Source organism: Pempheris klunzingeri, chromosome 18 (assembly GCF_042242105.1).
Source record: "Pempheris klunzingeri isolate RE-2024b chromosome 18, fPemKlu1.hap1, whole genome shotgun sequence".
NCBI classification, from domain to species: domain Eukaryota; kingdom Metazoa; phylum Chordata; class Actinopteri; order Acropomatiformes; family Pempheridae; genus Pempheris; species Pempheris klunzingeri.
The window spans coordinates 9,242,341-9,258,277 of NC_092029.1; the positions used below are offsets into that span (position 1 = coordinate 9,242,341).

The window sequence follows — 15,937 nt, forward strand, 5'->3', positions numbered from 1 at the left end:
ACCAAGAAATGATGTTAATTTTTTGTTTGAAACTTTTCTTTAATAAAAAAAAAAGCCTCTTCATGCCTCTAATAAATGTTCAGATGAAACAACCTGAGAATGGATCATCACTTTTTGGGTAAACTTGAGAAGACTTTTAAAATTCACAAGTCCAAAACCCCAGAAACCTGGGCTAATATGTAAAACCGACTTTTGCCTGTTATTTAAACTAATTATAGCCACAATTCAGTTTTCCCCGCATATCCAAGAAGATTGCTCTGCTAAAACAGCCGATTGTGTAACAAAATAAACAATCTTATGTTTCCTCCTGCTTCTTTCTGTCCTCCAGGTGTTGTACCAGGCAGTTAACTATCAAATGGAGCCTGTGACTGAGAGTGGACCAGAGGCAGACGAGACTGACTCTGTAAAGGTGTGTGTGTGTGTGTTAGTCGCTGTATGGTATATGTTTTTTGGTATATGTGCTTGACATGTCTCTGGTCTTTGTCTGAGCTGTAGGTTGTTTCTTCTACTTTTCCTGTGCGGGTGTGTCTCTGTCCTTTTGTTCGGTTTGTGTTTTCTTATTGCTCCATATTTGATGAGGTGTAAATCTAGTGTTAAAGTTGCTCAGCTCTCTTGGTTTATTTATGCCTCCTCCCATCCTCCCCTTCAGCACCGCCAGCTTTATGATGCCTTGAGTGGTGTTAATGTTTCATGACTAGCATTGCATCCCCTTTGTGTGTGAATGGGTACTCATTTCAAGCTGTCTGTTGTCATTTTATTGCTGTATTGATGTCCCTACTCTTCATCCGTGTATATTTAAGTCCTAGATTGAGAGTGCACACTCTGGAGGTGCATTTCTGTATTATTGTGTGTGTGTTTTCCCAAACATCTTGAGTGTATGTGTGTTTAGGTTCCTTTCATACCCTGACCCCAAATCCCTTGCCAAATAAAGTATTGATGAAAGGCGCTAAACGATTTGGCCCCAGCCCACTGGCCCTTTACATTTGGTTTTGAAATCTTTTTCAATTGTGCAGTAACCAACATAACATGGAAAATGGTGGTGTGTTCAAAGAATGGTATTCGCTGTAAGATTGTGTGTTTGTTCATTTTAAAGATGATGAAAACGTTCTATTTGAACATATTTAATTGATCCTTCAGTTCTCATTGTTGTTGGAATGGCTGAACAGTGTAGGCAACATTGATTTTTGCTTTAATGTTAATTTGATAATATCCTGCTTGACTTTAAAGGAATAGTTCAATATTTTGGGGACTGATAGAGGAGGATGTTGATGCTACTCTCAAGTCTTTCTCTTTAAAAATATGAAGTTACAGCCAGCAGCTAGTAGACTCTGTTAAAAGGTTACAAAATCCACCTGCCAGCACTTCTATAGCCTAGTAATTAAAACCTTAAGTCTCTTTTGCAAGATTAATGTATTTTGTCATTCTACTACATAGGGTTGCATAACGAAATGCAAACTATAATCCCAATTGCTGTATTAAAAAATCTGTACAAAAACTTAATTGGGAAAATGACAAATTGCCTTTTCATGAGGGGCAATGTGCCGAACTGAGAAACCAACAGGAGAGACTCCAGTAAGTTACTGGTCAGAGCCTAGAAGTAGTCCTGTAAACAGTAAATGAACATTTTTACACTTTTTGGTGTTAGTGAGCTTTAAAAGAGCTGGTAATCAGATTTTGTTTCCTGTAGACTGAGCCAGGTCTTTATGCTAGGCTAAGACAACTGGCTGCATGCTTTAGCCTTACTTTATGAGGGACAGATAAATGAGTGGTTTCTATGTCATCTAACTCCATGCCAGAGAGCAAATAAGGAAAATGGCCAACTTTTGCATAGTATAAGTACTCAGTGTATGTCTCTGATGCAGGGCTGTAAGGGCTCTGTAGTGCTTGAACAGAGCATAGTGTAATTCCCTCATGCAGTACACAAACAAAACGGATAAATACTCAAGAGCCCTGTGCTTATTGAGGCGCTTCTCTCAAGTACCTAATAAAAAACAGAGCACAGCCATGTCTAATACTTCGATACCCAGAGTCCTCAGCTCAAAATTTGAGGTAGCAATACAGATGTAGCCATCAGAGAGCTCCTCTGATGCAACTTTTTCATTTGCAAAAAGTAAAAGAAGTACTCAGGGGATCCTGGAGTACTAATGCAAGAGCATTTTAAGTTGTAAAGGCTATTACAGTGGCTATGACTGCAGACACACCACTGTGACACACTAGAATAACCTGGCTGTCATGTTTTTTTTGTCCATCCCGTCTCCGATGTCGCCTGCTTGGCCCCAGGCCTGCGCTCCCTCTGTGAGCTCCCCTGTGGGGACAGCAGGGGACCTGCTGCATAGGACAACAGCTAAGACCATGGAAGTGCTGACTACTACAGGGCTCACCACCAAGGCTGTGCTCACCGCAGTCAGTGACCACCGCTGGTGGAAGGAATCAATAAACTACCTCCGGCCGCTGCATGTAAGAACACTTTTACTGTTTTGTTTTTAACTGATGTGATCTGTGGTGAGGCTGATGACTGTCAGGGTCAATAATGTGCCAATTTAATTAACTAACTAACTTGTGAGTCTAAATGTTTGTGATTTTTCTGTGCTGTACTGACTTCTGTGTGTTTGCATATGCATAAACAGTAGTGTGCTATAAAAGTCGTGATCAGGCAACCACCAGTAATCGAGCAGTCACGGCAGATTTATTCACTTTATGTTCATTTTTAACACCATTGGATCCTCAGCTGCACAGTATGTGTGTGTTTGACTGCATGTGTGTGTGAGAAGACACAGTTGCATGTCTGACCCTGCTCCCATTTCTCACACAGTCTCTCTCACAGACTTCATAGTCCTCATCCAAAAACAACCAATCAAGAGCTCATCTCTTGCATAATTAATTGGCCCGCCTGTTGAATATTTCAATATCTGGTGGTTGCCGGCGGCTTGACTGGCTCGGTGGTCGCTGGGGCGGAGATTGATGGCGTCTGTGGTCTCGGCAGCGATTTGGGGTGGTGGCTCGTGGTCGCAAGTTTCTAAGGAAAGAGAAAAACGGAGAGGATGTGAGCTGGGGGACAGAGAGAGATGACAGTGCTGTGGGCATGTTGTGAAAGTTTAATGATGTTTTGATGGCTCCTCAGGGTCCCGGCGCAGGAGCCACTCGTCAGGAAGGGGCGTATGAGAACTCCAACCTGGAGCGTCAAGGCTGTAGCCCCTTTTATCAGGAACTCATTGACGATCCCTATGTAGACCTGGTGAGTGGTTTAAGACCAGCGTGTCTCATGGCTTATTATTTTTTTCTTCCTTTTTATATTCTTGTTGTACTTAATTTCTTCTTTTTTAACCTCGGGACACCTTAAATTACAGCAAAAATGCCTGAGCAGGTTTATGACTTAAGACGTTTAATTAGATTTTTTTGCTCCTACGACTCATAAACCTCTTCAAAAACAGTGTTGAGGCAAAATGAATATTGATTTTAGAAGTAATATTAATGCCAAAAGAATTTGTAATTACTAACAATAAAGGAAAAGCAGGATAAACTTGAGAATTATGGTATGACAACAGCCAATGAAACTGGAGATGTGGTAAAAAATGAAAAACTGTAGTGCTGTAGGAGGAGAGATGAATATCATAAAAATCCAAAAGAAAAGAATATCGACAGCGGGAGTTATGGAAGTGGAAAAGAACAAAAGTAAGAAAAGGAGTAGTTTGACCTTTATGCCTAGAAAATGGTCGCCCCGGGCTATGACTGGGCTTTTTACTCAGAGACACAAATCATGTGGATAGCTAAAAGAGTGGACGCGAGGGGAAACAGAGAAGGCCGATACATCTCCTCTCATGACATTTTAATAGGCCTCTCCAAATCCTTTCCTCCGCTCCATCTCCAGCATTCATCCATCTTCCATCATCCATCTACCAATAATGGCTCCCCACGTCCATCTGTCCATGAGTCGGCTGATCAATGGGATTGGTTTTTACCTTAACAGTTTCAACGAAGGAAGTGGGGGGGGGGAGGCTGATTGAGAGAGAAAGAGAGACAAATGGAACAAGACAGAAAGATGGATAGAGTGAGAGCGGAGAAGATAGACAAGAAACATTGTGTGTTGAAGCGAGAGAACAAACTTCTTTGTTCACCTCGAAGACACTGACACAACTCTGCATACAAGTGTCCTATAAATGAATTATCAAAAGCCCCTGTGTTAAAAGGCTTTATTTGGCTCTGAAGTTCACTTGTTTACACCATCTCTCATTCATCTGACTCCCTGGGAATTAAGACACTCAGTCACCTTAATCACATCTCCCATTTTATGATCGCTCTCCCTACTGTTGGGAATCCCTCTGTACAATGAACAAGTATTCAGTATTTATTTTACACTCTTTCGTCTCCGTTCTTTCCTTTTTTTTTTTCGTTTCCTTTTTTAGAGTCAAAATGTGTATTCGTCCTACAAAGATGTGCCTCAGGAAAACTTTGCAGAGGTTTTGCTGAGGACCGGCAAACTGGCTGAAGCTAAAAGTGAAGGAAAAACCCTGTTTCCTGCTACAGAGGGTAAGGATGCAGAAAAAGCCTACACACAGTTACACACACAGATACTAATACAGATAGAGAGGTATAGTGTGGCCTTTCTCTTGATGTAAAAGAAATGCAGATGCTTTGATATTATGCTAAGTTTAAACCAAGTTCAGCCCCGACTGATTTTATTATGGGGTTGATCTTCTACCAGATCGGCTATCGTTTGATCTGCACTTTGAATTAGCTGTTGTGCTGTTTGAGTCACATGGCTACTGTCATAAAATCTGTTCGAAACCATAGTGAGCTTGTGTGTAAATACTATTTGAATAGTATTTAACATGTTGTTGATACTGTGGTCTTGACTGAAACTGTGCTGTGAAAGAAATAAATCTGAACTTTGCTGCAAACCAGACAGACCATATTGTACGCATCTTCCAGCCATCTGTGGCTCCACATTTCTCTCTTTTTTCTTCGTGCTATCTGTTCATAGTAGAATTACACCAAGCAAAGCTGCCTTCGTAATTTACTGTCAACATTTTTTAGAATGCGGTCATCTTGTTTAAATTAATTGTCGCTCAACGAAGCAGTCGGGGGTTTCGTCTTTTAGTTCAGTGTGAATGACCATGTTGTCACCATGTCATTGGTCCGTTCTGTGTGAGCAGTGAAGTCGTACTTGCTGGATGTGCAGAATGACAGATCAAATCATGTAGTGTGAGTTAACACAACCTACAAGACTAAAAGCATAGTGTTTGCCCAGCTAAAGTTCCACATTTAAAGCTAAGAACCATTCAGAGTTGCCTGTAGCTGCTTATTGGATCATTTGGGGTAATCAGGTCCTAAATATCCATCTTAATTTAAACTAAAGAAAGCGCTTTCTATGTTTTAAAGATCGAGTGATTATTTTGTAGCCTGAGCTGCCTTAGTGCTCCATCTTAGTAAAGCTGAGGTATTTACAGAAAGCGCCGTGTGGTTTGCTCTCCTCCCCTCACCCTGCCCTCTCCTCTCCTCATCCGTCTAGCCAGGGAGCCCATATGTGGTGCACTAGGGGACAACATGGGGAGAATAGCCTCATATTGTCTAATTAATGTATGCCCACGCATCCCACGGCAACGGTAAATAATGACGCGTCACTGTGGCGATACCAGAGAGATAGCATCAAGTCAAAACATCAAGGCCATGCTGCATGATGGATCACAGCTGCTCGCTAAAATCAATGCCACTATAAAAATAAAAAGCAAAAGTGTGTTTGAATACTAATTCATGGACGCTGAGGAACTTGAGACACACTCTTTGATCATGGACTGTTAATACATAGATATGCAGGCACACATCTCTCTCACACACATATACATTCACACACATTCCGCCAAATCCCAGCTCCCTCTATTTCTCTCTTGCCGCTGCTGTCATTCAAATGAATATCTCTCTTCTTAAAAGTCACCTTCCCTTCGGAGCGGCTGCGGAGTGCGACGTGTCGAGAAAGAGAAAAGCCGCTGTGGACGGCACCGTGTCCGATAACAACCTTCGATTAATGACTCCCGTATCGGCCCGCCACACCAGCTGTCCTCAAAAACAGACTAGGAGATGGCCTTTAAGAAAATAAATATATTGATTTTTCACCTGGCCCAGATAAGGTGGAGGTAATTAATGATGACACAAGTGTAAAGTGACTCAATGGGATTGAGCTGAGTAAGGTGCAGAACCGGGCACGTAGTGTGAGGAGAAACAGAAGGAACGCACTCACACATGCATGCGGGCATACTTAACTTTAAGCCTCACACACAGTATTGAGTGCTGCCATTGGCTGCATGTTGACCAGGCCATAATCAGTTGTTTTTCCACACTGCCTGCGCCGGAGAAATAGTAATAAGTCACTGTCTCACCATCCTGCTAACAATTTGCCCGATTTAGCTGACACAGGAGCAGGAGTGTGTGCATGTATGTGTGGACGCACACACACACACACACACACACACACACACACACACACACACACACACACACACAGTCTCATGCGCCCACTCCTCCACGCGGTGTGTCTCTTTATCACTCTCTCCGTTTTCCTCTCCCTCTCTCACACGCAGAAATACTGTATGCTTTTAAGTCAGGGTTATCTATTCTGTGTGTGCGTGTGTGTGTGTTTACCCCTCTGGTAATTCCTGTCCCGATGGTATCAGTAGCTTTAGAGAGGCGTGTAATCAGCTCATTCTGAGGTGTAGCTCATTGAAACCCGGGGGGTAAGAGAGGAGGGGAGAGGAAAACGAGAAAAGGAGGAGGGTGGGCACTCTGCTTAAGAGAGCTGTTATGGCTCTTTAAAGTGGTGCGTCACACATGCACACACTGCACCTCCAACTATATGTGTCAGGCACTGGCCTGTGTGTGCACTTACGCACGTTAGTGTGCATTTTGTTCTACAGTATATGTCTCTCCCTTTGCCCCCGCCTCTCTCCCAGTGTCCATGCTCTACTTTTCTCTGTCTGTTCCATTTTGTCTCAGGCTCTTATCACCAACACAGGCTTTTGTTCTCCTTGGGTCTGAGACTACAAAGTGATTCTGTCTGCCTCTGCTCCTCTCTGCTCTTTCCCACTGTTTCCTCAGAGTGAGTGAGTGAGTTGATTAACTAAGGGAGTCTGTGTGTTTACAATGTTCTGTGTTCATCTGGTAAATAGAAGTAATTTAAGTCATAATGATGTGTGTGTGACTGTGATTGTGAATCTGCTGTGGCCTCTGGGCCAGTGGTTTGGGAAAAAAGTCCACCCCTGTGTCCAAAGCTCTGTCTAGACTCCAAATCCCATCAGCCTTAGGGAGACTGAAAACCTTCTGTTGTTGTTGTTACTGTTATTGGTAGTGTTAGCCTTGTAGTCAAATTCTAAATAGCCTAAATTAGCTGCTCTTGTTATAATATGCATTTAGAGACGTTTGTTAAGTTAACAGTTAAGTTAATGGGCTGCATTTTCCATTTTAAATGTACTGAATCAATTGTATTAGTGCCTTGAATTTTTGATTTTGTTTAGTTTCATTTTCTTTAGCCGTTTTGTCATTGATTTATTGACATTTCTGTAGTTCTTTTCACAAGTCATTTTCACAAGGTGGGACAAGGAGATAATTATGATTCTGAATTACTACTAGAAGGCTGATGTGAATAGTATTTCTGATTCAGCAGCTCATAATTGCAGACTGACAGGTATAACATTAACATAGCATAATTGGCAGTGGCATTAAAAAGTTAGTGCAAAACAGTTAAATGCATTGATTTAAGTACACTGATAGTAAATATTTCGTTTGATGAGCAATAAAAACTTAAAGTCCACTTACTATTTTTTTTCAATAACATTAGTCACATTTTAAACAGTGGATAGAATTTGCTCATGGAGGAGGATCTGTTGAGGGCAGCACATATATGTTGATTAGTGGTTATGCAGGTTATACAGTTAGTATGTATTACGGCATTGGGACCTAGCAATAGACAGCACAGGGAAACCTTCAGGCAGTTATTCAAAGTCGACATGACGTGCTTGGCCAGATCAGTGGTTCAAATACACAAGCCAAAACTAGTTAAACACAGATAATTTCAGATTCTCATAATCAAACTTCTCCGCCTGTCTTTGCCGCCACTATACAAAGGCTAATTTGGCATTCAGGGGATTCAACTTTAAAGTGCACTTAGACGAAGTTTGGACTCATCTGGAGAGCACTTATTAGAAGTGGGCATGTACTTACACGTTGAATAATGAATACTCTCTGTGCAAGAAACCATACACGCACAAATATGCAGGCACGCACACAACCAACCAACATTTGTACACAACACATGCAAGCACAGACGTGCACACAATAGCCCAGCAAAAAGATGGATAGAATCCCAGGACTCAGTGGGGATTTTTAATGATGCTTCTTGACTTTGTCTCCCGTTTTTCTTCCTGTCTCCCTCTATTTTTACCTTCCCTCTCTTTTGTCTGAACGACAGAGAGGTCTATTCCGACAGGTACTGTCGTCTGTATTCAGCAAACGTGGGATGAGACGCCTCCAAGAGGGGAGGGGTGGTTGTTAATCCTCAGTGCTTTAGTTAAAGTCTTCTCCCTCTCTCTCTATCCCTCCACCCCTCTCCAGTTTTACTGCAGCTGGCCAACGATGCATTTCCCAGGGACATGATGCTGGCTCTGTCCTACTTACTGGCCCTGCCTCAGGTAGGTGGACACTCAGTTGCACAAACACACACACACGCACACACACAGCTTTATTTTAGACACACTTCTAAACAGACTAGCAATGTAAGTGTGTGTAACAATGGAAGTGTGATTGTATCTTAGTGAGATTCTGGCAAATGACTGAGTGAATCCATATCCTCTATTGATCACTTGCCTTCCTAGATGAGCTATTGTATTAGACCGTTTGCATCATCAGTGTGTGAAATTAAAGCCACACTTAAAGGGCACCAGATTCAATGTTCCTGAATGACATCTAAAAAGCATGACATTGTGATGACCCAGAATGTTCTTCATACAATTCAATCAATATTCACGTATTTCTACAAACATTCCCAGCTCACAATATGCGGCTCCTGTTTACCTTGTCTCGGCTGTCAGAGGACAAGTTTTGTGCGTACTTTGATCGTGAAGAAAACAAAGTATAACAGAGAAACCTATTGGCAACAGCAGTAGTTCGTTTTCAATTGAATATTACATAGATATTTCCTGGAGAGCTTTTTATCTCTTGATGTTACTGACAAACTGACATTTCTATTGAATGTTGAACTTGTTATTGGATCAAGACAGTGGAGTTTGTTTGCATTTTTCCCCATCACCTGTTTAACTTCTCATTCATATCTGTCCATACATCTATCCAGGTACTGGACGCCAACAGGTGTTTTGAGAGACAGTGTCACTCTGCCTTGTCGCTCCAGCTGGCTGCCTACTACTATTCCCTGCAGATCTACTCCCTCCTCTTACCCTGCTTCAAGAACAAGAACCACACTCTCTACCAGGTTAGCATGGAATGCCAGACATGGGTGGTTGAGTGAATAGTTATTGGATAGTATGCTGAGGTGGGAGGTGTCAGAGTCTCCATGTTCTTTTTGTAATTGCCATGAATGCTTGATTGAAAAAATGATAAATCCTTTATATAATGCTGCCAATTCTTAACACCTATACACAGATGAATTAAACATGAACAAAACAACAAAAACAGAAGACATCTAATAAGACACAGACAACAGACAGCACATATGTAAAGCACTTTGTTTTTGTGTTTAAAATAAAGGTGTTATATAAATAAATCTTAATTATGTGCATACTTATGTATGTCACACAGATAAGACACTCTAGAAGTTTAAAGCTGTGGAAAAACAGCATTCCCAACAAACTGTTCTCTTTTCACCGGATGGATTTTGAAGACGTGACTTTAAATCTGAGAGGCTAAGTGCAGGTTTTAGCATTGTACAGATAGGGAGCTCCAAAGCAAAACGCTGTGTCACCCATGGTTTAAGTCGGTTACAGGGTTGCTGGAGGTACTTGCAAAGCGAAAGTGAGCAGGTAGGTCTGAGTGGCTTTTGACAAGATAAAAGAGGTAACAGTGGAATGAACCATGGATTGCAAAGGGCAATTGCAGACAAGTGAAGTGGAGAGCAATATAATGCTACATTTTATATGTAACAAAGGCTTTAACTACTCACTCAACATCGGCAAATGACAAGAGCTTCTAGCTTTGCCACAAAGGATGAAAGATGAATTGTTTTAAAGTGAATTTTAAGTGGGTGCTGACCATGACACATGACATTAACACTGACAAGAGGGCAATATGGGGTTATTATAGCTGAGGAGGTTATTTAGTAAATGGATGATGCCAATCAGGAAAAACACATTTTTCTAATTATTTTGGAATTAAGTAATTATGCTGCTTCTGCTTTTTGGAAGTATAAAAGAAGTGTGTCATCTGCATAGCACTAAAAACCCAGCTTGTACTATGACTTGGCAAAGACTTACAAATGGTTATTCAGGAGATAAAGCAGCAATCAGTGATGTCATCTCTTTACTTCTTAAACGATAGGAAACATGTTAAATCCATATTGCACATTATCTGACAGTACCCATCTTTTTTTATCACTTTGTTTCAGCTTTTCATTGGTGCTGTGTGGTGTTTACACTGAGTGAAATATACAAACCCAAGATTCCACATTTTTATGGCAGCACCATTCGATCAATTGGAAATATTGTATTCAGTGTGTACACCTTTTCTCCATAGTCATTCAGATATATTTTGAAATTTTAGGATTTCTACTAGAATTAAAATAAAGTATGGATGTAGAGTGCTTGGCTGCACAGCATGACTTTGTTATGACTGTGCTGCCAGTGGGACAATTGGATTGAACATGGACAGCTTTATTTGTGGCAAAGTCGGAATACAAAAGGCTTTACAGTGATGTAAATAATAAAAAAATGTGCACACAAGTAGACGACATAATGGGACAAACTGGAAAAATAACGTCCAGGTTGAAAATAACTATAATTATCGTTTTACCCATCAGAATAGTAATTGACTTACTGATTCTTTAATCCAAAACCAATTCTGGATTGTGTGCCCATGCCTCTGTTTGTGAGTGTCTTTGCACATGTTTCTGTGTTAATATATGCATGTAAAATTGATTTTATTTCCCCAGATGTCTTAATTATAGCAGCCAGACATTTTGCATAATTAACTCTGTATTTTTTTAATGCAAGACACAAGTAGCCACAACAGGCCACATCACTGTGTATTCCTTTTCTTCTTGCGTAGTGAGAAAAAACTGTGCAAACAAGACAAGAATAAGAGATCACAATATATGAGTGAGAAGGAGAAGATAGCAGTGGCAGGGGTGCCAGGGTTGATTGGTGGAGAATAAGGGAAGAAATGACTCTGACCTTTTCCTTGAGTGGACTGTGGCTCTCATGGGTTTTAGCCTGCGTGGAAAGAGGGGAGGTAAAATGTTGAAATAAAGGAAGGGAAGAGGGAAAGAGGCCAGCAGAAGAAGTGGATAAGTGTGTCCCAGTTGACTTTCAAGGTCAGGACTGTGCAAAAAAAAAAAACACAGGCTTGCACACCACTCCCGCTCACACAAAAACACCACACTACACACATACATGCTCATCACCTCACACTGACACACACATCCACCCCCCATCGTAATAGTAGTAATCACTCCCCAACCGCCTGCCTCCAGTGAAGTTCAAGTCCATTAGCTTAAAATATATCCAGCTTTCCCTCCTCTGCTCTACACTTTAACAGTTGTACCTTATTTTTTTGCTAATTTCTTCTTTTTATCTGTCATTTTGTTTGAGTTTTCTTTCTCTTTAGTGTGCTCTACCACAGTGTGTTCTTGTTATCGTTGTGTTCCAGGTCTTGCCTTCACTCAGCTCTTATTGATGAGGTAGTGGCAACTTTTACTCTAACTGTGATAGAAGCAAGAGGGAGGAAAACCATTAAACCCTTCTCCCTTAGTTTCTTTCTCCACATTCACTCCTGGATTTTTTCCTCTCTGTTCCAGCATGTGTTCTCTGTGCCCCTCTCCTTTCCTTATTTTTTCTCTGTCAGTTAAGTTTAATCAATTGCTTTGTTGGCGTGGCAGTTCTGTTTTTATGTATCTCCACGCTGCACTTTTCTGTCCACATAATGTTACTCTCTCTGCTATCTTTCCTCCCTTCTTCTACACTCTGTTTAGAGTCTTTTTCCTCCCATAGGCCTGTCATGCTCTTGTCAAATCTTGGGCCTCTTCGTCCACAATACTATCTTGACAGTGCATACTTTATACATTTCTCTTGTGCTTTCTTTAGCTCTCTCGCTTTCTCTTATCTTTTAAGGGCACACATTGTACAGCATGTGATATTTAATTTCAGATATGTGTGACAGGGTGCGCATATGACAATTTTTTGCACGTGCCTGCTTTGCATTGCAAATGAGGTTTGAGGGGAGAAAAACATGTTACAACCACAAGCATGTGTTTTTACGGTTTCTTTATATGTATGTATGTGTAGAATTGTTTGTTTGCATGCTTTGTTTTTGTGTGATGTGTATGTTTAACTGCAGGCTGTGTGTGTGTATCGCAGTGTTAGATCTGTTTTTGTGTGACAGCGGGCGGTGTGCTTGTGTGTGTGTTGCGGTGTGTCAAGCTGTCTCCAAGTGTTTCCCACTCTCCACTTGAAGAGCGGTAACACTGTGTCTCAATAACTCTCACACTCTTTCAGTTCTCTTGTCACTATCACATAATTTCATACCCAAGCAATAAGACACCAAACACTCAAGCCACTGAAGTCATTCAGTTGCAAATAGGAACACAACTCTCTGAGGGTTTACTCGAGGTGTTTGATGTGTTTTTAAAGCCTCAATCAACAGCCTGTTTCTTCCCGCAGTATTCTGTAGATAGAAAGGTTTTCGAACTGAAGTTACCCGCAAAGGGAACATTGAAAGTTAAGTTGAAGGAAATGCTTAATTAAATTAAATTTACGTTTTTCACACCATGTAGTATAGTACTAAAGCATTAACAACATAACAGCCATCACACAAAATGCATATTTATTTATTTATATATTTAGCACAGCAACCATAGCATATGAAGATGCAGCAGCTGGTAGCTGTAGTATGGCTTTATGTCTGAAAACATGCATTACTTATGTCAAAGATTGACTCATAGGCACTGGAAAAAAAAAACAAAACATGGGATTTGGACTAAGAGTAGGGGAACTGACAGTTTCTGGCCACAGCATCTTACGACCACCAGTGAGACCAAATGCCTCAAGGGTGTGACAGGCCCAGAGGAGAGGGAGAGAGCCAGGATAACAAGCAATGGAAAGTCAGAGCCTGTTGTGCCCACATTTGTACAGAGACCTGGCTTCATCTCAGTGTTCCAGATCCAGTTAAGGTTACTGTACTATAGGGGTGGGTAGTGTGCTTGGTGCACATATGCAGTCAAAGTTGATGGACAATGTTTTCCAGATGTCAAACAGTTGTGTGACGATAAATACCATATTCTGAACTATCTTATTGCTGCTGTTTGCAGTCATCCATATGCAGTTTAATGCACCACTGAACAACTTCCATTATTTGTACAACCCTGTATTGTAAATGAACAATTCAATTACCTTGGTACTGTGATACCTTCATATAAATAAAACACAGCATAATCACCCATTGTAAAAATTAGATGTTACTACATCTCATGGATATAATTCATTAATATTTGTACCTTTTGAAAGCAACCAGTGCACCAAGTATATAAGCACATACATTTATACATAAGTTTTATGCTAATAAAGATATGACTAGAATTCTAAAACCTTACCACATACAGTAACATCCTCCAAGGTACCAAGTTTTTTTATTGCCATTCTACAACACATGATTGTTTAACAAGTTGTTACACCTCAGTTGAGCAGTATATAGGGACTAACTGTAATCCCGGAACAGATCTGGTTTCAGCTCACAGTTGGTCTGAAGAAATGTGTTGATTTTGAGAAATCTCATAAATTAGCAGGTATCACAGTTGTGAGAAAGCAGTTACAATCATCTTTACCATGGTCTCATTTGTTTACTGCAATTATACTAATGCATCTCAGCTAAATTGACAACAATGTATTGATGTTAAAAATGTTGCACATTAATTAAGTTATACTTAATTGATCCCTGTTGGGATATTCACCTTTTGTGTTTGACCCTTTTTTTTTCTGGACTGTAACTATTTAACAGTGGGAAGCCACAGCAGACCCCAGGGACCATTTCAAATTCTACTTTGTTAAGGACAGTCACAGGAGTAACATCGTGCACCAAACACATGTCTTTAGAATGTAAAGGGAACCCACAAACACACAGGGAGAACATGCACAATTACCAGAGAAAATACTTTCTTGAGGGGTAGTTAAGTTTTTTTTTATAACACTGGTCTTATTTTTGCACCTATTTTGCATATAGATTTGGCCAATTGGATATAATTACTCAATATTCACCAAGTTAATAACTGCGATCTTGGAATGTGGAAACATTTCAGCCTGGGTATGAGCAGTCAGACAATCAGGGATTATTTCAGACAATCAGGTTTAGTTTTACTTCTAAACTAAACTAAACTACTTTTAAACTGTGGTGTAAATAATCTGGGAACAGTTTACATCTTTGCAACCTGCCTGATCTTCTGACTGCTCATGTTATTTTGCTCAGCTGGGCCTTTTTAGCAGTGTATCAATGTTGCAGTGCTCCCAGGTCACAGGTAATCCTTTGAGTACAATGTAGTTATAACCAATAGAAACCATGGACAAAACCATAACTAAATGAGAATCGAGTTGCTGTAAACCAAAATGTCTTCCTATTTCACTATAACCGCTTTAATGCTGTATACTTAGATATATGCCCAAATATATAGCTGGAACATTTCCCTAAATGTGCTGATTCAGTCACATTTAGTGCATTTATTCTGACTGTCCTAAATCCTAAGCTGATGCAGCAGTGCTTGTTTGCCATTGTGCTTTTTTGATTTTGTAGCTTTATTTTTAATCAAGTGAAGTCTCATTTGTTCCATTTAAAAATATTGTCTTTTTATTCTTTTCAAATTCTCTAATATTCCTGGTTACGTGCAACCACAACACACAGCTTTTTGCCTCTTGAAGATTCTGCTGGCCACTATTGACTTTCAAGGTCTTTAACTGTTACTTTCCCATCCGATTATGGCTCCCAGGCATGACGGAGCAGCACCAGGCTCAATGACACGGAGGATGGGTTTCCATTATTCCCCAAGGCATAATGAGCCTGTTTCCACTTGCTCACGCTGGAAGTTTTCATTATGCCGATTTAAGCACTTGCTTTCGAAATAGAGGCGCTCTTTGCCATAATTGTTCTGCGAGTGGTGTTTACACAATATTGTACAATAGCCCGCGTTTATGTAAGTGTTAAGGTCTGTTTACCTGTGCTTGCCAATGTTTTAATGTGACTGTTTCCTTGATGGTGTGTATGTCTGTGTGTGCTGTTGTGTGTCTCTGCTTGTGCTTAGCATAACTGTAGCAGCGAATGTGCAGCCACCGTACGGCAATATGCTGAGTAAAGAGATTGAGATTTTTCACTCAACCATTTATCTTCGCCTGCCGTCACCATTCTCTCATTGAGTATTGATCACTCACAGTCGAGGTGCATGCACATTAAAAGCATACACAATTGTACTATGGACACACAGTGAATGACTTTAGAGTAAGTCATGCAGAAAAACTGCTTAGCCCTTTGAACATCTCATTATGACATTAAGCTTTATAATAAAAGCCCACAAATCATTACCTTACTTTAAGGCCATATATTGAGATGGAGTCAGTGAATTGGAAAGAATGTTTTCACCTATAATAAGTGTCTGAATTTGTTTTCTTATTCTGCCCGAAGGAGATCTTAATAGTGCAAGTTTTTCAGACTGGAAAAATAAAGCACAAAGTTTACCAAAGCACTC

The 15,937-nt window shown here is 40.5% G+C and overlaps 1 protein-coding gene across 1 annotated transcript in view; it reads left to right on the forward strand.

Annotated features, from left to right (window-relative positions):
• nbas (NBAS subunit of NRZ tethering complex) overlaps positions 1 to 15,937 on the forward strand; it is a 150,286-nt gene that overhangs the window by 70,588 nt on the left and 63,761 nt on the right. Inside the window, exons 36-41 of the mRNA XM_070849214.1 lie at positions 329 to 409; positions 2,281 to 2,457; positions 3,122 to 3,235; positions 4,404 to 4,527; positions 8,602 to 8,678; positions 9,338 to 9,475. Of these exons, the coding sequence (XP_070705315.1) occupies positions 329 to 409; positions 2,281 to 2,457; positions 3,122 to 3,235; positions 4,404 to 4,527; positions 8,602 to 8,678; positions 9,338 to 9,475 (711 nt within the window). The remainder of the gene's footprint in view (positions 1 to 328; positions 410 to 2,280; positions 2,458 to 3,121; positions 3,236 to 4,403; positions 4,528 to 8,601; positions 8,679 to 9,337; positions 9,476 to 15,937) is intronic.